Source organism: Trichomycterus rosablanca, chromosome 17 (genome assembly GCF_030014385.1).
Source record: "Trichomycterus rosablanca isolate fTriRos1 chromosome 17, fTriRos1.hap1, whole genome shotgun sequence".
In the NCBI taxonomy this organism is placed as follows: domain Eukaryota; kingdom Metazoa; phylum Chordata; class Actinopteri; order Siluriformes; family Trichomycteridae; genus Trichomycterus; species Trichomycterus rosablanca.
In genome coordinates this window covers 21,248,544-21,270,266 of record NC_086004.1, presented here as the reverse complement: position 1 = coordinate 21,270,266, position 21,723 = coordinate 21,248,544, and the positions used below count along the sequence as shown (strand labels likewise).

Below are 21,723 nucleotides of genomic sequence, written 5' to 3'. Positions count from 1 at the left end.
AGCAAATTCAACAGACTGTCTTTATGGACAATACAGTATATGCTTAAATAGGCAAGACCCTTCCCAAACTAATGCTGCAACGTTGGAAGTGTAGAAGTGTTTTTATACACTAGTTAACAACAAAAAGCTAATAATTGGACAACATTAAGAAGGACAGTTCAAAAACAGTTCTCCTTTATTGTCCCACCAAATTTCCTCCAGCACTTTAAGGTATTTCGTTCACTTTCTGTAATGCGTCAATTCTACTTACATTAAAACCACCTCTCAGTGGTTGGCGGTGTTCGGTTTGAATGACTTTCTTCTCTTACAAATATGTAAAATATGAAATTACCTAATTTATTGGGTAAATAGATTCAATTATACAAAATATCTAGGCTAAGGTACTGCCATTCCTGCTAAATCTAAACATCCTTTAACACATTTTTTCAACTATATAAAAAAAAAATGATGAAATGAAAACTACTTTTCGCCTTAGATAGAACATTGCGTACATATCACAAATTTATTAAGTAAAATGTGATATTACTTATATATTCTAGTGTTTATGGGAGCTTTTAGTTATTTATTAGCATTTTAAATCATGTTAAATCATACTGTTGGATTTATCAACTTTCTAGGGTTTTCAGTATGTTCCAGAAATCTGAAAACAAAATTAACAAATTCATTTTTGTACTGTGTAAAAAGTAATTGATTGGTTTTGTTGCCACCATCCAACAGGATACATGACTGCAATTTTCTCCAAGTAGACATAATTCACTATTTATAACTTGTATACAATACTGCATGGAGGTTGTGTGTTTGACGAGTCGCACCTTGAGTCGGCTCAAACGTTCTTGGAAAGAGTCGACTCATTTGCGAACGACACATTACTATTCATCGCGTTGAATTGTGGGATTGCAATGGCGCCTTACGAGACGCATTGTTGACGCTTTTAGCGTTGTGTTTTCAAACTAGTCTAGTACTACTATATATTATATTTCGGTTACGGCGGACATAAGTAATACACATATTATTAATAAACGAATCACAATGAGCTTGAAGTAGAACAGGTAAACACTTGAATTTGGTCACATTTGCTCTGTTAGCATTTAGCTTTGTGCGCTCAGCTGCTTTGCATTTACTTTAAATGTACTACGTTTTATTTGTTTTTATGGTTTTGTTTGACTTGTTGGTTAAAACCTTTGCTTGTTGGTTTGGGTGGAGAAACTGTAATGTAACAAGACGTGAACAATATTTCTATTAATGTTATTATGAATTAGAATATGATGAACTTGGAGCCAGACTTGGACTGTAATAAGTGGGTTGGGGTGTATTAAATAGTTTTCGATGAATGACCTTTATTATTTTGTGAGATTACTCAATATCATTTATTCGTGTCGTTTAGTGTTAAGTCAATACCTCGTAAGCGAATATGATTCACTATACCTGGTCACTATATCCACGTGATTAGCCCTGGCAAGGTGCCAGTTTTGGAGCAAGGCTCACTTGACTGTGGGCAGTGCAATTTACTGTCAACATACAGTGTCAGTGAGTTTTCTTGCTGACATGGACGACATGGACATGGATGGCTAAGTGGGTAGCACTGTCGCCTCGCAGCAAGAAGGTCCTGGGTTCGATCCCTAGGTGGGGCGGTCCGGGTTTTTTCCTGTGTGGAGTTTGCATGGGTTTACTCCGGGTGCTCCGGTTTCCTCCCAAGGTCCAGAGACATGCAAGTGAGGTGAACTGGAGACACTAAATTGTCCATGACTGTGTTTGATATAACCTTGTGAACTGATGCACCTTGTGTAATGAGTAAGTAACTTAAAATCCCAATAAACAAACAAATCAAGAGTTAACTAAACATGCTAATCATGAGTTAAGATGTAGGTGGTATGTCAAATTTATAGTTTCCAAAGAACAATGGGTGCAAGGTAGAAACACACCTTGGACAGGGCACCAATACGTTGTGGGGCTTTGGGGACAGAATTCCTACCAAGAGCATTTATAGTTGGTTATTGGTTAATTGTTTACATCTCTGTTCTTAACTGTGAATCATGATGGAGGGAGCCAAACATATTTTTATAGACCATTCTGTTGTTGAGTTATTTTTGTTATTTGATCATTGCTTTTTGCATTTCCAGCACTTCCAACAAGTTTTAGATGATGGACTGCTGTTCTGACATTATTTATCTATTTTTAAATATTTGAATCCATTGTTCCCTGAAAGATTTGAAGCTCTCCAGGCCCTGAGGTGGCAAAATTTTTCCAGACCATGTTGGGATGAGATTTTAGCTTGTTTGCAGTGCCTTTGGTGTTGAGAATTTTTTGCCAAAAGCTTTTAAATGTTACTTATCTGTCCTCAGAAGCACTGTGTAACATCTAGGTGGTATTTTGCAAACCTGGGACATGCAGCAATAGTTTTTGGACAGAAGCTGACCTTACATTTACTGTTTTTCCCCTGATAGATTTAGGCACTTCTGTAAGTTTTATCATTGTGTTATGGATGTAACATTTTAATTTGTGATATTTACATTCATATTGTTTACCTCAATTTAGTAATTTTGTATTTTACAGATAAACACTGTTACATTCCAACTAGCTGTAGAACATACAGAAACTTAGAACCTCCAACAGGATGGAGGATGATGCCTCCCTGCATCGACTGGAAGGCAGCAACCCCAGTGCACAGGTCGGAGGACTGATAGTCAAGAAGAAAAGTGCTGCGGCTGAGCAACATGTGTTCAGAGCACCAGCACCTCGTACCTCTCTCTTAGGTCTGGATCTGCTGGCTGCACAGAAACGCAAAGAGCGGGAAGTAAAGGAGCAGCTGAATTCTGATGATGATTACAAATCCAAAAGGTCCAAGGTGTCTTCCTACAAGGACTGGGAGGAGGGCAAAAGTGACTCTGGGTCTGATGATGATGATGATGATGATGATGATGATGATGATGATGATGATGAAAATGAAAAAGATAAAGGGAGAAATGGAAAAAAAGAGAAGTAAGGACTACACTTCATGCATATCACACTTAAAGACTGTTCCAATTACAAAAAGTCTGTATAATACCAGAGCATTAAAATTCCTTGAACATTTAGCAGAAAACGCTAGAGAAAGCAGAGCAGATTACGTCACAAAAGATTTTTTATACTGTTTATTATAATTGCTGTTTATTAAAAAAAAGCCAAATTATAAAGACAGTAGTTTAATTGCTGCTTTATGAACATTGTAGTGTCTCTACAGACAATAGTTTTTATTTTTTAGCTTTTGTATTAAGGGCTGCCAATTTAATGTTGGATGTCCTTCCTGTTGCAGCCCTATTATATTTATACGTGCTTGGGACAGGCTCTGAGAGCACACTGACAAGTGCACCTCCCATTGACGAGACTATTCAACCATTCTACCACCTTCTATCCCAAATCCTAGACATAGCCTATGATGCCTGTGTGGATGCCCGACTGGCCGATAGCATCTTTGAGAGTCATACTCTGTGTCTTAGAGGTTGTGGGCTAGTGTGTTTTTTATAGTCCTAGTGTGGTATTTTAATAAGCAATATAGTTAAGACATTTTAATATTTATTTTAGCTTTTAGATGTGTGCTTGACAGAATGTTGCAACATTTACTCTTAAACCAGGCTTTGCGTAAGAGTTTCCACACTGCCCCCATGACATGCACTGAAATTGAGATATATGTAACTTGTGTCTTGTAGCAGGACGTATCGGACGACAGGCTCAGAAACCCCCTCTAACCCTGGTGGAGTTAGTGAAGAGTTCCGGAGAAAACATCAGCAAAGGGAAAAAGACCGCCGGGAGCACGGAGTATACGCATCATCTAAAGAGGACAAAAGCAGGGACAAAGACAGAGAAAGATCCCGAGACAGGGATCGGAATCGAGACAGAGGGTCAAAAAGTGATCGAGGTGAGCAAGTGTTATGCTAACAGTGAGTTACTGAATGTCCTCATGACGTTATTGCCACTGTCGTACGTGTTATTTTAATTTATTTAAACCCATCACGTTTTCTTCTGGTAATGTTTTTGTGCAGATGAGCGAGAACGTAGTTACAGTCGGGGTTCTAGCAGCAGCCGCTCTGAGCACCGGGGCAGCAGTGTGCGAAGTGAGCGCTCACAGAGGGATGATTGGTCTGAGCGTATCAGTCGCGGTAGTCGTAGGGATGAGCCTGACACACCTCGCAATCGACCCAGAGGTCAGTACCAGAAGAGAGATATCAGAGCGTAGTATCACATGATCATGCCATCCGTGATCAGCTGCCCCTGGTGCAGGCAGGCAACGAGAAATTCTGTCTTAGCCATGGTCCCTCCCCTAAAGACACACAGCCAATAGTTTGTTGTGTTCACACAGATGCTCAAACACCGTCTGGCTCCAGCTGGGATGAAGATGATAGTGGGTACGCTAGCTCACGCCGCTCCCACTGGGAGAGCCCTTCTCCTGCTCCTTCACACCGGGAGTCTGAACGCTTGGAACGGAGCCACCGTTCAGGCCAGGACAGCGAGAGAAAAGACAAGTTAGAAGCTTTTTATTAATGTCTTCATTATAAGCTTTCTAATAAAATTATTGTTGTTATTACGTGTATTTTATGTATATTTTAATTGTTTTATTTGCTCATTTTGACTAAAGATATAAAATGAACTAGGTACATTTTATTATTTGATTTTCTTTCTAAGGTCAGTGAGAGCTCGTTACCCAGATGACACACCCCTGCCCACCCCCTCATACAAGTACAACGAGTGGGCCAATGACAGGAAGCATCTAGGCTCCACTCCTCGACTCTCCAAAGGAAAAGGTTCCATCTTTCACACTAATGCCTCTTTGTATAACATATTTAAAAATGTGCCCACACTTCAGCTGGCATTACACCATGTAGTAATTGGCCCAATTTTGCTCTTGCAGACTAAATTGCTTACAGCGACGCTTTTTCTATGGTTGTGAAAAAGGATCAGTTTTAGTGCTGCTGTGACCAAAGGAAAAAGGCGAAAAAAGTTCTGTCCCTGTCTAAAATCTAAAACAGAATTGCACCGAGTGACTGCTTTGACAAGGCTCTTTTATTTTATTATATAGATTATTTGTTCTTGGTGGACAATCTGGAACTAGAACTGGTCTTTATTATTAGTATTAATATTAAGCTGATATTAAACTGAAATGCTGGACCAGTGACTTATATTTAATATGTTAAAGAAAATCCATTTAAAATGATAAATTAGGCCATGTTGGTTTAATCCAGGGGTCCTCAAACTTTTTAACCAAAGGGCCAGATTACTTTTCTTCAGTGTTTCGGGGGGCCGGACCGTGGGTGAAATAGTAAACACACCCAAAAAAAGCTATTTACTTTGTATACTGGATGTATTGTCTGTGCTTCGTATAATTGTAGTTCATAATGATAATGCAGAAATTGTATTTATTTTAATAATTTAAAATAAATTAGTGTTTTCTTAAAAAATCAGTGTGAACTGTGAGCCTGCTTTTGCCTGACGAGAGTAAGCGTCAGGTTCCATATTTGTTACTGCCAGTCATAATAGCTAATAAATGTTGATCAGTGAGTCTGGATCTGGTTGGAGATTTAAGGTGTTTCAACTTCGAAAAAGTCTGCACACAGATGTAGATGCTCCCGAAAACGGTAGTTACTTTGAGTGCATGTTTTATTGAGATCGGGGAGCAATGGAAAGAGAAGCATAAAAATGAAACAATGTGCTTGAGTTTTGATTTTGGACCGCATACATGCGTCGATCTCCGGGAGCAGGTTGTTAAAACATTTCAAAACTCGCCCCGACCTAGCCAGCGGATCTCAGTAAAGCACATCTTCAGCTTAGACAAGAATTCCTGAAACTGCCTGTAGTCAAGAGCATTAGCTTTAATGAAATTAACACAGGAAACGAGGATTTTCATAACGAAATCCCATTTAACTGCTTTGCAACACAGTTCAGTGGCTGCGGTCACTCATCTCTCTATTGATGCGCCAGTCACTCCCCTCATGCTTGGAGCGCCACCCGTTGGATCGCTGCCGTATAATCTACTGAGACTCCGGGTGGCCAATTTTTGTTTCCTCTTATTTTTTTTCCCGTTATAATACCGTGAGTTCGAAGATGAACAGTGGCCAGACAACATGTATTGCTGCTGTGGTTAAAGGGGCCAGTCAAATTAAAGCATCGGGCCGCATACGGCCCGCGGGTCGTAGTTTGATGACCCCTGGTTTAATCAGTTAAGGGTATGTATTTGGTAAATATGGTTGTAATGTACAGTATATCAATACTAAATTAAATAGTATGAATATTAATAAGTTGGGCAGCTTGATGAAACTTATTCAGACTGTTCTGTTTGTTTGCATATACCAAACGACCATGCAATTTGAGAGTAACTGGTGTTTCTTGTAGGTAAAAAGGAGGGTAAAGAGGATGGCATTGATTTTGATAATGAAGACGAAAAGGAGCAGTGGGAGGAAGATCAGAGGGTAAGTGTCCACCTATAATATATAATTCACATATTTCAAGGGCAGCATGGTGGATCGGTGGGTAGCACTTTTGCCTCACAGTGAGAAGGTTCTGGTTTCGTTTTCCAGGTAGAGCCCTTTTGTGGAGTTTGCATGTTCTTCCTGTGTCTGTGTGAGTTTCCTCCCACAGTCCAAAGACATCTCGGGTCATAAAATGAGGACACTCGGCTCATTTAATAGGGAGAGCTACAATGAGAGCACAGCACACACAATCAACAACAACTCATTCACTCACACGGGCACATACAGTGTATCACAAAAGTGAGTACACCCCTCACATTTCTGCAAATATTTCATTATATCTTTTCATGGGACAACACTATAGACATGAAACTTGGATATAACTTAGAGTAGTCAGTGTACAACTTGTATAGCAGTGTAGATTTACTGTCTTCTGAAAATAACTCAACACACAGCCATTAATGTCTAAATAGCTGGCAACATAAGTGAGTACACCCCACAGTGAACATGTCCAAATTGTGCCCAAATGTGTCGTTGTCCCTCCCTGGTGTCATGTGTCAAGGTCCCAGGTGTAAATGGGGAGCAAGGCTGTTAAATTTGGTGTTTTGGGTACAATTCTCTCATACTGGCCACTGGATATTCAACATGGCACCTCATGGCAAAGAACTCTCTGAGGATGTGAGAAATAGAATTGTTGCTCTCCACAAAGATGGCCTAGGCTATAAGAAGATTGCTAACACCCTGAAACTGAGCTACAGCATGGTGGCCAAGGTCATACAGCGGTTTTCCAGGACAGGTTCCACTCGGAACAGGCTTCGCCAGGGTCGACCAAAGAAGTTGAGTCCACATGTTCGGCGTCATATCCAGAGGTTGGCTTTAAAAAATAGACACATGAGTGCTGCCAGCATTGCTGCAGAGGTTGAAGACGTGGGAGGTCAGCCTGTCAGTGCTCAGACCATACGCCGCACACTGCATCAACTCGGTCTGCATGGTCGTCATCCCAGAAGGAAGCTGACGCACAAGAAAGGCAGCAAACAGTTTGCTGAAAACAAGCAGTCCAAGAACATGGATTACGGGAATGCCCTGTGGTCTGACGAGACCAAGATAAACTTGTTTGGCTCAGATGGTGTCCAGCATGTGTGGCGGCGCCCTGGTGAGAAGTACCAAGACAACTGTATCTTGCCTACAGTCAAGCATGGTGGTGGTAGCATCATGGTCTTGGGCTGCATGAGTGTTGCTGGCACTGGGGAGCTGCAGTTCATTGAGGGAAACATGAATTCCAACATGTACTGTGACATTCTGAAACAGAGCATGATCCCCTCCCTTCGAAAACTGGGCCTCATGGCAGTTTTCCAACACGATAACGACCACTAACACAACCTACAAGATGACAACTGCCTTGCTGAGGAAGCTGAAGGTAAAGGTGATGGACTAAACCCAATTGAGCACCTGTGGCGCATCCTCAAGTGGAAGGTGGAGGAGTTCAAGGTGTCTAACATCCACCAGCTCCGTGATGTCATCATGGAGGAGTGGAAGAGGATTCCAGTAGCAACCTGTGCAGCTCTGGTGAATTCCATGCCCAGGAGGGTTAAGGCAGTGCTGGATAATAATGGTGGTCACACAAAATATTGACACTTTGGGCACAATTTGGACATGTTCACTGTGGGGTGTACTCACTTATGTTGCCAGCCATTTAGACATTAATGGCTGTGTGTTGAGTTATTTTCAGAAGACGGTAAATCTACACTGCTATACAAGTTGTACACTGACTACTCTAAGTTATATCCAAGTTTTAGTTCTATAGTGTTGTCCCATGAAAATATATAATAAAATATTTGCAGAAATGTGAGGGGTGTACTCACTTTTGTGATACACTGTACACACAGTAAGAGAATGTGGTCACAAGTATTTCCTTCCTAGTTTGCTTGCAACAGTGAATAGTGAGGGTGAATAGACTTTTTTTTAAAATCCCCCCACCCCTTTCCCCCTCTGACACATGTCCAATCTGTGGCAACTTCTTATCACCTGCCAGTGTTGAGTTTCAACACAGAGCAGTATTGCGTATGAGGCCCCATCCAACCTTCCCTTCCTCAAACATGGCCAGTTGTGTTTGTGTGGACACCCCGGTCATGTTGGTGCCTCTACCGAGAATTAAACTCACAAGTTCAAACTCCACACTGGTGTGCTAACCCGTTAGACCTGTCTTACTCGTCTTGAAATTTCGTCATACTGCAACCTGTTGATACTGCAACCTGTTGATACTCAAAATCTCAGATATCGACCAAATTTTTTTTTCTCAGTCCAGTGCTAAAAACGTATTTTTATAAATTAATAATATATCTGTATAAGCATGTATCCCTACTTGTTACTTCTGTCTTTATTTAAAGTCCTTCTTGTTTTTACAGCAAGCTGACAGAGACTGGTACATGATGGATGAAGGATATGATGAGTTCCACAATCCTTTGAGATCAAGCTCAGATGATTATGTGAAAAAAAGAGAGCAGATCTTGCAGAAGCAGACTCAAAAACGCATATCCGCCCAGAGACGACAGATCAACGAGGTAAAACCAAAACATCCTGTCGGTGCATGATGTGCAGGCAGAACTGAACATGTTTCACATATGACACATATTTACATGCTTTATATGTCGTTTCTAGGACAATGAACGTTGGGAGACTAATCGCATGTTGACCAGTGGTGTAGTGCAGCGGTTGGAAGTAGATGAGGACTTTGAAGAAGACAATGCGGCCAAGGTCCACCTGCTTGTCCATAATCTTGTCCCCCCTTTCCTGGATGGTAGAATCGTCTTCACCAAGCAGGTAAGATCTTTTGCATTTATTAGTGACTAGTTAATTCGATGTCTTAATGCAGTTGCTGACACTAAGGCTGTGTTTCAAAACCATATCTTTGTATTAAAGAAACTGTTAGATAATTAATTAAAGTTAATTAAAAACATTCTGCTTAAAACTGGTTAAGCTTCAACTCTGCCATAGCTTCATAGCTTTCTGGGAGGTCAAGAAAAGGATCATTTACTATGCCTTTCAATGTGGTAGGGATGCTTTTCTTTCCTATGTTCATCCTGACACTAGCAAACATTGCTCTTATTGCTCTTAGGAGGGAGTGCTTTCCATCTGGAGAAATTCACACCCTCCTTTAAAAGTGTTTTAAATAGCAACTTGCAGGATAAAAGTGATCTAGTACTACCTGATCATTTATATAGTACTTTGGATAAGCGGGAGTAATATTTAATTTCATTCTATTGCACTGGGAAACACTGGGCGCCAGTCTGTCCTTTGAGATTTCCCCCACAGATGTCTTTGTAGATGCCCGGGCATCCGATAGCACTGCTGAGATTCAAAAACGTATGCTCTACCCACACGCTTTCTATTTCTAATGATCAGACCCCAAAACAGGTTTAGCATTGCTGACTAAAATTTACTGTTTTGTGATGATCAAAACTCCCTGCTCGGAATAAAGTGAATAATGTTTGTCTCCACTCTTCTCTTCCCAGCCAGAACCAGTAATTCCTGTGAAAGATGCCACTTCCGACATGGCTATCATCGCCCGCAAAGGCAGCCAGCTGGTGCGCAAGCACAGAGAGCAGAAGGAGCGCAAGAAGGTGCTGCATCAGTTTTTCTCTCTAGCTCTCAGCTCACAGAGGCTATACAATTGCTAGAAGACGACACTGTTGTTACTAGATGTTAGAGACGGGCCGGAATTAACTAATCACTAGTTGACAAGTTAATTACTAGTAGATTACTGACTGACTTGTGTTTTTTAAATAATACTTCAGTGAAGGTGTTAAATGTGCACTGATCAACATGTTCTAGTTCTTACAATAACAAAGAAGGTGTAAATATCTATACAGCATGATGTGCCTGAACATTTTCATTAGCCGTTTTTATCCTGGTCAGGGTCGCAGTATGTCCCGTTAAATGGGAAACACTGGGCGCAAGGCAGGGATGCCAAGTTTGGGGGCTTTAAATACTGTACGTTTAATGGAATGTATTGGTAATATAAGTGTCAGATCGTCTCAAGCACCAAATAATGCAGGGCTTGATCAAAAACTACTTAAAACTAAAAGTCTATTCATGCTAGGTCTAAGATGCATTGATAATATGTACTAACACAATTTTTTTTAATTACCCGTTTTTAAAACAGGCGCAGCACAAACACTGGGAGTTGGCTGGCACCAAGCTGGGAGACATTATGGGCATCAAGAAAGAGGAAGACAGCACTGAAGCCAATGCTATCAAGGAGGATGGTAGTGTAGACTACAGGTAACGCTGAATAAAAAGCTCTTTTACACCATGTGACACTTAAACTAAGTATTTGTGTGACATATTCTACTTAAAAACACACATTTATATTATATTTTCTCTCTGTAGGACTGAGCAGAAGTTCGCTAAGCACATGAAAGAGAAGACAGAGGCCAGCAGTGAGTTTGCAAAGAAGAAGACTCTGTTGGAGCAAAGACAGTATCTGCCAATTTTCGCCGTCCGACAGCAGTTACTTAATGTGATCAGGTACCCCATTCTAGAGGTTCGCATTCTCTGTATTAGGGAAGTGTGGTCACTAATTTAAAACGGCAGCCATGTACGTTATTGCCCTTTCCAACAATGGAACACAGAGAAACAATAAACCTGAATGTTATTTTTAAAGTAATACAACCTATCTTAATTAGGCAAATCCTCTGTTCTGTGTATCTGATCATACAGAGACAACAGTATTGTGATTGTGGTGGGTGAGACGGGCAGTGGAAAGACCACACAGCTCACACAGTACCTGCATGAAGATGGCTATACCAGTTACGGCATGGTGGGCTGCACACAGCCCCGCAGAGTGGCAGCCATGAGTGTGGCCAAAAGAGTCAGTGAAGAAATAGGCAGCAATCTAGGGGAAGAGGTAAGTGTCACAACACGTGAGTACTTGCAAGCTGAAGTTTTCGGGTTATTAAACACTGCCATCTAGCGGAAATCCTGAGACTTGCATGTCATGATATCCTGCGCAATGCAATCGTGCTCTAATACTGCATTAAACTACAGCAGAACATTTTGTCATATATATTTTGTTGCTTATTTTATTTACTAGGTTGGTTATGCCATCCGTTTCGAGGACTGTACCTCGGAGAAGACAATAATTAAGTATATGACGGATGGAATCCTGCTGCGAGAGTCTCTGCGCGAGTCTGATCTGGACCATTACAGTGCTGTTATCATGGATGAGGCACACGAGCGGTCTCTCAACACAGACGTGCTGTTCGGCCTGCTTCGAGAGGTCAGTCAGGCCGCATCAGCCACTTTTCTACACTGCTCAGTATACAGTACATTTGAGAAGTCTGATTATATAAGTTTAATTTGTGATCACAGCAGTGGTGATTTTTACTTGTTTCCTTTTTAATAGGTAGTTTCTCGGCGCTCTGATCTTAAGCTCATCATCACGTCGGCCACCATGGACTCGGACAAATTTGCAGCGTTCTTCGGAAACGTTCCAATCTTTCACATTCCCGGAAGGACGTTCCCAGTGGACATATTGTTCAGTAAGGTAAGATGTGTTAATGGCTCCTTCAGTCTCTGATACTTCACGGACTGTTCTGTGTACTCTTGGGATGTAACACGCAGCAAATTTTATGCCAGGGGGTGGGTTGAGTTGTCCTAGTACCTACACATAGCAGATACAACTCTGCCAAAAAAGTGCTTTTTATATTCAGAAGGATTTGCTGTTTGCATTATTCTTTTCCAGTATGTTGTGACGTCAGACGTTCAGCATATTGTGATGTCTGTGATTTGGGTTGTTGGGATAGATGTATTAGAGAAGGAACAAGTTTGTGGAACAGCAGGCAAAGCATTACAAATTCAAACAGAGAGAAATGGAAACAAGTCAGTAGTTGTTATCACCATGATTTCAAATTATACTTCAAGTAAACAGAAGAAAAATGCAATAACAGGACTCATCCACCATTTAAATATTGTTCTACAGGATATTTTCAACTGCTGTGTCAGTCACAAACCTGGATGATAATAGGGGGGTGGGGGTGCGCCAGAAAGAGCATGCTGACCAAATCTACTGTGGTGACCCCTAATATAATGGGAACAGCTGACAGAAAAAAAATCATCCTCTTTCCCCTTATGTTGAAAAAAACTAATCTGTGTACCGATGTCCCCAGTGTCCTTTAAACCTGTGTTTGTGTGTGTGTAGACTCCTCAGGAGGATTATGTGGAGGCTGCAGTAAAACAGGCCCTGCAGATCCACCTCAGTGGAATGGCGGGCGACATCCTCATCTTCATGCCAGGCCAGGAGGATATTGAGGTAATATTTGCCAAAATGTGAAATTGCTATAGACTGTAAAATCATACATACAGCCATGCCATGTCTTTATATAAAGCACTGGTAATGCAAAACAGTGCATGCCAATTCCAGTGGTAGTCAGTGGTAAAATGAATTAGCCAACAATTGTTGAATTTATTTAGCCAATAATAATTTACATACTTCAGATCACGAGCAGTCACTATTTTCTTCCATTGTGATAACTTGGTCTTTGACACATAAATCTTTGAATAAAAATATTGCTGTCACTTAATTTATTAACATACTAAGTGACTTTTCTAGATGCTGTTTCTAAGTTATGACTAAAAATGAATTTTTAATAAAAAACAAATACCAATTAAAACATGTTGCTGAAACAATACAAATTCAATAAGACCGGTAAGGGTGGTATCGGGCATTTGGCTGTCTACGTAATTGACTTTGTTGGGGAATGGTGTAAGAGTTCTTGGTCGAGTCCCTACAACAGATTGGCCTCCTGTTTGTTACTGCACTGTGCCCAGTCATTTCAGGGAAACTGGACCCACTGCGATCCTGACCAGGATTAAGTGCTTGGGTAAAACATAAAAATGAAGGAATTAATTAAACAGGTCTGGAGACTCGAGCTGAGGCAAGCAAAATGTTTTATGTCTACAGGTGACGTCAGATCAGATTGTGGAGCGATTGGAGGAACTTGAGAACGCTCCTGCACTAGCAGTTCTTCCCATTTACTCACAGCTGCCCTCTGACCTGCAGGCCAAAATCTTCCAAAAGGTACAAGGTCAATTTCAATTGCTTTAGAACAAATGTAGAATATTGAGAGATAGAGATGGGACGATCGATCGGCTATGAATCGGTATCGGCCGATTTTTAATCAAAATATGCTATCGGCGATCGGCCGATATCTCCTAAAAGTAGCCGATCCGATCGTGTGATATATAAAGATCATGTTAAGTTAACAGCTCAGTGGATTGATCCAGACTTTGAGCTACGAAGCGCCAACCATCACATCACCATTCATCAACCATCGTACAGAAACCACAGTGAAAGCTCTTCATGACCTAAAATAACATCATTAACGTTGTGCATCATACATACGATGTAATTTTGCTGATTGTAATATTTACTTTAAAAAGATAATTCAACCCGGTCACATCTGAGTCGATTCTATCAGCACGTTATATAAACTCCTGGTTCACTTTGGTAAATCGTGAGCGGTTCTTACTTGTGATGTAGATGAGAACAGAAAACGTTACAGAGCCAATCCGAGGCAAAAGTTTATTCATTACCAAATTCGTTAGTTCAGGATCATCTGCTAAACTTTTAGCTCCTTAGACGGAACGAGTCTGACTCGGTTACAGATCTGTGGTAATAGCAGTTTAATTAAGCTTTTTAATTAAGCTTTTGAATGTAAGAGAGTCACACAGAATGTTCTGTAGTAGTTGGTGTTTATTTAAAACCACGACATTTAATTAATAACAGTAAACACGGAGAGATAACTGAGAAGAGAAACTTACGCTTCGCGAAAAATGAATCGACTCGTGAATCAATGAATCACTTATAGCGAAACTGTGAACAAAGCGTATTCCTTCCAAGGGCACACACACACACACACACACACACACACACACACACACACACACACACGCGCTGCTCCGGTTTATCTTCACTGTGAGGCTCTTTTTAAGTTTATTTATTTTATTTACTGACCCCCCCCACCCCCCGATCGGAATCGGCCGATGTCCCTGAAAGGAGATCGCAGATCGGAATCGGTGCCAAAAACCCCGATCGGCACATCTCTATTGAGAGATATTAACTAGGGGTGAAACAGTAGGAAATACTTATGGTAGAATAGCTGTACCACCCATTTGTTATCTTTTACATTTTTAAAAAGGTGACATTTTCATTAGCCGATGTGGCCAACTTTGTCTGTTGAGTCCCAACCAAGCTGGTGGCACCGCTAAGGCTTAAATTTGGGTTTCTGATCAATTGGCCATGTCTAATAAAAAGAAATCGACTCCTTTCTGCTGTAAATGTGACTCCTCTCTGGTTGAGGTGCTAACAGATGCAGTCAGTGGCTTTACTCATTGTACTGGGCACAAGCTAGTCTGAAGGGTGTGGTACATGTGGTGGAGGAATTGTAATTGGAAATAAGAACAAACAAACCTAAATTAGAGTTTAATTCTATAAATGAATTGATTTATATCATAGCCACTGTAGTGTAGGCATGCATTTATTTTTAAGTAGATTAGGTAAAAAAATATAAAGCTATGAGAACAAGCGTAAATAACATCGCGGCATACCACAGATCTTCCATTTAAGCTCTCGAGTAAACTGGGATGTTTGTTTTACGTAGTTCTGCTTGTCTGTTTTATAAATGACTTTTATTTCTGTTCTGTTCTAGGCTCCAGATGGAGTAAGAAAATGCATTGTTGCCACCAACATTGCAGAGACCTCCTTGACCGTAGACGGTATCATGTTTGTTGTGGATGCTGGCTACTGCAAACTCAAGGTGCCTTATGGTTAAAGTTTGTTTTTTGACTTGCTGTTACTTTTTTGAATGACCTAAAACGAGACCCACAGAACAATGTCATAAACCGATGTTTTTTTTGCAGGTTTTTAATCCACGCATAGGTATGGATGCCCTGCAGGTTTACCCAATCAGCCAAGCCAATGCCAACCAGCGTGCGGGCAGAGCCGGGAGGACAGGACCAGGCCAGTGCTATAGGTATAAGCACACGCTACTGTTTTTGGTGCTGGACTTTTATCCAAAGCGACTTACAATTGTGACTGAGTACATTAAAGGCCTTGTTTAGGTGCCAAACAGTGGCAATGTGGCAGTGGTGGTGCTTGAACCAGCAACCTTCTGATTACTAGTCCTTTACCTTAATGGCTGAGCTAATAGACTTAAGCTATATGATACAGCTGTTTTGACGAGAGCTGTTCGGGAGCTTTGGCAGCATATCAGTGATCTTACAGAAAGTAAAAATAAAACTAAAATAAAGTTAAATAAGGTTAATGCTATTAACTAGTTCTTTATAAATATCGATATGCAAATTGTTTACTACCTTGTGTTCTGCTCATTGCTAGGTTATACACTCAAAGCGCTTTTAAGAATGAGCTGTTGACCACCACCATTCCTGAGATCCAGCGTACTAACCTGGCCAATGTGGTGCTGCTGCTGAAGTCTCTGGGTGTGCAGGACCTGCTGCTTTTTCACTTCATGGACCCTCCACCAGAGGACAACATGCTCAACTCCATGTACCAGCTGTGGATCCTGGGTGCTTTGGACAACACAGGTAAAGTCATTTTTGCACTTGGTCATTTTAGATTTACTTGCCTCATCCTGGTAACTTTCATGCCTAGGCTTTTGTTCACACAGAAAGTGAGTAAGTATTTAACTGGTAATGCCAGTAGGAGTCAACTCCTTAATTACATTCAGGGTTGCTTTACACACAAAACTGACCAAGTAAATTGCCTTTTAATGTCTGACTAAACATGCATGTGTAAACAACTTTTCTTTCTATATTTGTCTCAGGTGCTCTGACACCCACGGGCCGACTCATGGTGGAATTTCCTTTGGATCCGGCTCTGTCCAAGATGCTGATTGTGTCATGTGACATGGGCTGCAGTGCTGACATCCTCATCATCGTATCCATGCTGTCCGTTCCAACTATTTTCTACAGACCAAAGGTTCAGTTCTATTGTTTATCTTATTTTTGGTGGGCACATCAAACATGCCTAATACCTGTAGTGTATTTTCTTATGTACCTCAGTAAGAGGTGGCTGTCAACAGCCATTTTAATGAAAACATCACTGTTCCGCTCCCATCAGGGCAGAGAGGAGGAGAGCGACCAGGTGAGGGAAAAGTTTGCCGTACCCGAGAGTGATCACCTGACCTACCTTAACGTCTACCTGCAGTGGAAGAACAACAACTATTCCAGCATCTGGTGCAACGAGCACTTTATTCACACCAAGGCTATGCGCAAGGTACTCTAGCTTTATAACACAGCTTACTGGTCTACAATTCAGTGATACTATTACTCTTACCTGGATATTCGCCAACTTGGTTTTTTTTTTCTGTGTGTGTTGCAGGTGCGGGAGGTGAGAGCTCAGCTTAAAGACATCATGGTGCAGCAAAAGATAAATTTGATTTCCTGTGGCTCTGACTGGGACATAATCAGGAAGTGCATCTGTGCGGCCTACTTCCACCAGGCTGCAAAACTTAAGGTACATTAACACTGCCCACTATGTATGGTTCAATTTTCTTTAAATGTTTATACATAAGCAAGAGTGTTTGTTTGTGCCTATACAACAAGGTCAGTCATGGTGCATTCTTTTGGTTTTGTTTGTTTGTAGGGCATAGGGGAATATGTTAACGTGCGGACAGGGATGCCCTGTCACCTCCACCCCACCAGCTCACTTTTTGGCATGGGCTACACCCCAGATTACATCACCTACCACGAGCTGGTCATGACCACCAAGGTACTGTGCATCATTTGTTTTTTAATGACAAAGTGCTGTTACTACTGTGTAATATGCTACAGGGTAACTTGAATGGATGGAAGCATTGCAGTGCTAATATGTGATAAAAAAAAAAACACGTCTTACTACCTTCTGCTTTCCAAAAAAAATAAAATAAATAACTTTCCGTACTAGGGTTGTCCAATTTTCTTCAGCTAGTTAGTGAAATTAGCTAATTATAACAGTTCAGTAGGGAAGTGGAAGTCTTTTTAGGATGAGTATGTGTACTTACAGCTACAAGGTTGTTGATATAAATAATTTAGTAAATATATGCACTTTTAATACAAAACTGGCAGTCCTACAGCAAAAGTACAGCCAATCTCCGGGCCACATGTAGTTGGTGTAGTTTTAAGGGTGTGGTGCATTTATATTTACATTAATATACACTCACTCACTCACTTTCTTAACCGCTTATCCAATTAGGGTCGGGGGGTGGTTGTGCTTGAGTCTTTTCAATGGGCGCAAGGCACACAGTAACACCCTGGACGGGGTGTCAGTCCATCGCAGGGCAGATGCACATACACATACACACACACCAACAGTGACATGCTTACTGGAACAGGCCTTGAACCTTCAACATTTTGACTAATAGCTTACTACAGCCACCACTGAGCTACCAATGTCCAAATGTACATTCAGAATGGTATAGATACAACATGCATCCTGGTATCTGCAAGAATAGAGTCAGTGTATTTAAATTGGACACGTGTCAGAGGGGGCATGTAGTAATTTTGCTCTCAGATCGGGGGCTGTGCAAGCAGCAGCAGAATCACAATCAGAATTTGGAAATAAATGGAGAAAATCTAGAAAAAGAGAAATGTTAGAAATAGAAAAACACATGTTCCTTAGTAATAATACTCTGTCTATGCTAAAAACATGTGCTTGCTATGATTTTATCCACCACAATTAATAAAACTGATTATCTGGGGTAAGCTAGCTTTCTGGCTGTGATCGTGTTACATCTAGAATTGATTCACTACATCCCATTCACTAGAAGGCTTAAAATAAAACCAAGCAACAAAACAAGTGTGTGTTTCTGGTGGGTGTGTATTGCAGGAATACATGCAGTGTGTGACAGCAGTGGATGGCGAGTGGTTGGCAGAGCTTGGCCCAATGTTCTATAGCATCAAACATGCTGGAAGGAGTAGACAGGTAAGATTGAAGTGGTTACAATCACATGCATTTTCCACCCAAATTCTTGCTTTCTGACATGTCTTTATTGCATTTTTCTCAGGAGAACCGCCGAAGGGCCAAGGAGGAAATCACTAATATGGAGGAGGAAATGTCACTGGCTGAACAGCAGCTGCGTGCTAGGAAAGACGAGCATGAGAGGAAGAGTGCTCTGGGCAGCGTTAGGTATTTTCATTTTCTGCACACGTTCACCTGCTTATGGCAGAGGCTTTGCAATCAGCTCGTTCCACCTTAAACTGGCTGCTTGTGGGTTTTTTTTTTTAAGCTTAATCATCCGATTTGGAAAGCAGTGAGAAGTCTGCTGTGCCGAAATACTAATGTCACAATTTTTGGGAAGACTATTATCACCCCCTCCTTCTTTTACTTCGGGCTCCTCTTTTCATCCTTCTGTCCTCGCCATCTCTCTCAGCTTCTCTGTGATGAGCTTTTCTCACCTCTTGTCTCCACCCGAGAAGAACAGAAATAATATTGACTCCTGGCTGACCCCCATTACTGTAGCTGTAATGCAGCTGTACGTCAGACTAGTCCCCCCCCCACCCCCACCATTTTCAGATTAAGCCAAAAAATTAATTTTGCACTCAGCTGCCAGCTCCACAAAGGAAAGAGATTGGTTTTTAAAAATAACATGCTATTAATTAATCAGTACATTTTATCTCTATATCAAAGCTGGCTGGCGGACTGTTCAGCAGCAGACCCCCTGATGATCACATTAAAGGGAGATTAAAGTTTTGAGTTCCGTCATTGAAAGATGCGATAATTAAGGTGGCGACTCCTTTCAAGGCCTCACGTCTGCAGTATTTAAATAAGCTGACACTGTTTTAGAATGAAATCAAAAACTGAAGCTAGTGCAGTGCGCAAGAGCAATATCATTGTGTAAACTTTATTATTATTACATTATTACAGGCACCATTAGGAAATTTATTTATATTTTAGAGCACATTTGCATGTGCAGGAGTGAGGCTGTTGTGTTTGCCCACTTAATAAGTAGATGTTTATTCATCCACAGTATGACAATCCCACTCGAATGCAATCCAGATGCACCAGCCCAAGACTTTTTATTCGAGGGGGGTCTCAGTTTCATTTGAAGCAATTTAGGGATCACCGCAGCAGATCTGGTCTGCATACCAGTCTTGATGCCGGATGCCCTTCCTGACACAACCCTATTTTTTATCCGGGCTTGGGATTGGCACTGAGCACACCGACAAGTGTACCTTCCAATGGCTAGGCTGTTTTGGCCAACCCATATTCTGTTCTAATGGGTAACACCATTACAGTAATTTTGCTTCGTTTCGCACATTCACTTTGCCTTCCTGTACAGAGGTTTCATTTTATGCTACAGCACAGCCAACCACGTCTGTGTAGACACTTGGTACTGAAATTTAAACCCGAATCTTGGTGGTATTAGTGCACAAACTGACTTCTAGGCTGTGTCTTGTACACATACACTGACAGGCCTAAAACATTATGATCACCCACCTAATATGCTGTCACCTAAAATAGCTCTGTCCCACCGAGACATGGACCAGGACATTACCAGCAGGTCCTTCAACTTTTGTATGTTGCGAGGTAATTCGTCCTACAGTGCATCCTGGTGGCCCCTCTTCTGCGGGTAAAGGATGCGCACATGCCCGGCCGGTTTGTACTGGCACGACCTAGACAGTTCATAGAATTCATATTTAGCCATGCTAGTATGGACTAAACAATAGACCAACTAATCGATAGTGAAATTTATTGCCCAACTGCTTTGCTCCTTAATTATAATTGATTTTGTTAATTAGCTGTTACAGCCCTAATGATTACACTCAATCTTATCATTTTTTAGAAATTTGAATAATAAGAAATATTTAGATGATTGATTTTTTTATTGTAGTGTTTTTGATTGTTCACTGCCTACTGGTGGCCAGGGTAGAGCTTAAATCAACGGCTGTTTCTACAGCCCACTATAGCAGCAGTACTTTTTTATTTTTATCTGAGAAGGATCAGTGTGATTGCTAGTACTTCTGGACCAGGAGCAGCTGTATTAAATAAAATTGTATTAGATAAATCCTCTGCTTGGCTGATAGGAAAACCCACAGCCACTGCAGCTCTTTCAAGTAAGCACCACTGCACTAGAGTCAGTATTGGGATTTACCACTGCAGATATTTACTTACTGTTAAAGGTGTAGCCAGTGTAGGTTTTGAAAATAATCTGATCTAAATGAACCTGTACTGCATCCTTCTCGATTACACTGAAGACCCTGTAATAGCCAGACCTGGTCTGGAAGAAAAGCACAATAATTAATGCATGAATATGTGCTAGCTCATGAATTTCTGACTTTTGTGTACCTGTGCAATCGCTGGATCGTCACAATTTGCTTGGATTTACATTGTAGTGGATGTTTATTTACGTTTTCCCGTCCTTTTCCTTCTTCAAGGTCAGTAAAGATCTGTACACCAGGCAGAAGAGAGGAAACACCCATGACTCCAAAAAGGACTCCTGCACGTTTTGGACTGTAACTCTTTTAACCAGTTTAAATCTGTTCAATCACTCTACACTGAGTGTAGAAATGAGAGATCAGTGTGCATGTCATTAAATGTGCAGTTTCCTCTGTGGGCCAGCAGTAGGAGCACTTGTATAAGAGAAGAGAAGAGATAGAATGTTTGGTTTTGAATCTTATTGCAGATACATGAGTTTTCTTTTTACATACCTCAAGATTTAAATTGATCAACAGAATACTTGTTGTAGCCCTCAGGTTCAGCATAATATTACCTAGGTAAATTGATCCCATTCACAAAGACAGTCCTTGTTAGATATACCAACAACCACCACCCCCATTCACAAAGGCTCTTCAGTTTTACATTAGTCTGTGATTTTTTTTATTTTTTATCTTAGCAGATGCTATACTGGGTGTTTATGATGGCACATTGCACATTGAATGTAAACAAATATAATTTGAAATCTAAGCAATGTAGTTTTGTTCTGCCTCATACATCAGACTGAAATGATTGTGCTGTTAATAAAACCAACATTTGTACACACCGGTCATTCTCAACAAATCTAATATTTTAATCAAGTCTGCCTGCCTATAGTCGTTTTGTAAATATAAAAGTGGCAACAGAAATTAAAGTCTAGACCTTGTTTGTCATATTCATGTGTTTGTTTTTGTGTTTACACGATGTGAAAGATGTGCAGATGATTTTCAGCTGTAACAGCATGTTAATTTCGATGTTACCAAACTACAAAACCTAGTTTTACATTTCTTGTAATGTTTGTCAGACACACGA

At 40.9% G+C, this 21,723-nt stretch overlaps 1 protein-coding gene across 3 annotated transcripts; it reads left to right on the top strand.

Annotated features, from left to right (window-relative positions):
• The first annotated feature begins 913 nt into the window (after positions 1 to 913).
• On the top strand, positions 914 to 21,586 carry dhx38 (DEAH (Asp-Glu-Ala-His) box polypeptide 38). 3 transcript variants are annotated; one of them, XM_063012448.1, is made up of 28 exons: positions 914 to 1,049; positions 2,343 to 2,458; positions 2,554 to 2,979; positions 3,687 to 3,895; positions 4,020 to 4,181; positions 4,337 to 4,499; positions 4,660 to 4,778; positions 6,364 to 6,440; positions 8,846 to 9,001; positions 9,099 to 9,260; positions 9,953 to 10,060; positions 10,603 to 10,721; positions 10,830 to 10,967; positions 11,160 to 11,346; positions 11,533 to 11,718; positions 11,845 to 11,985; positions 12,640 to 12,750; positions 13,402 to 13,518; positions 15,149 to 15,256; positions 15,360 to 15,472; positions 15,835 to 16,043; positions 16,283 to 16,437; positions 16,579 to 16,734; positions 16,840 to 16,974; positions 17,104 to 17,229; positions 18,325 to 18,420; positions 18,503 to 18,624; positions 20,874 to 21,586. In XM_063012448.1, the coding sequence occupies exons 3-28, from the start codon at positions 2,615 to 2,617 to the stop codon at positions 20,953 to 20,955; spliced, it is 3,822 nt and encodes a 1,273-aa protein (XP_062868518.1). In that variant the 5' UTR covers positions 914 to 1,049; positions 2,343 to 2,458; positions 2,554 to 2,614; the 3' UTR covers positions 20,956 to 21,586. The 3 variants fall into 3 exon arrangements, with proteins under 3 accessions (XP_062868518.1, XP_062868519.1, XP_062868517.1); XM_063012449.1 differs by lacking the exon at positions 2,343 to 2,458 and having other exon boundaries at positions 3,690 to 3,895; XM_063012447.1 differs by lacking the exon at positions 2,343 to 2,458.
• The last annotated feature ends 137 nt before the right edge of the window (positions 21,587 to 21,723 follow it).

Bases quoted from the DNA above. Each gene is read 5' to 3' on its own strand.
- dhx38 (XM_063012447.1), top strand. From the start codon at position 2,615: ATGGAGGATGATGCCTCCCTGCATCGACTGGAAGGCAGCAACCCCAGT. The intron at 10,061-10,602 runs GTGCTGCATCAG...TTTTTAAAACAG, and splicing joins AGCAGAAGGAGCGCAAGAAG to GCGCAGCACAAACACTGGGA. The intron at 16,975-17,103 runs GTACATTAACAC...GTTTGTTTGTAG, and splicing joins ACCAGGCTGCAAAACTTAAG to GGCATAGGGGAATATGTTAA.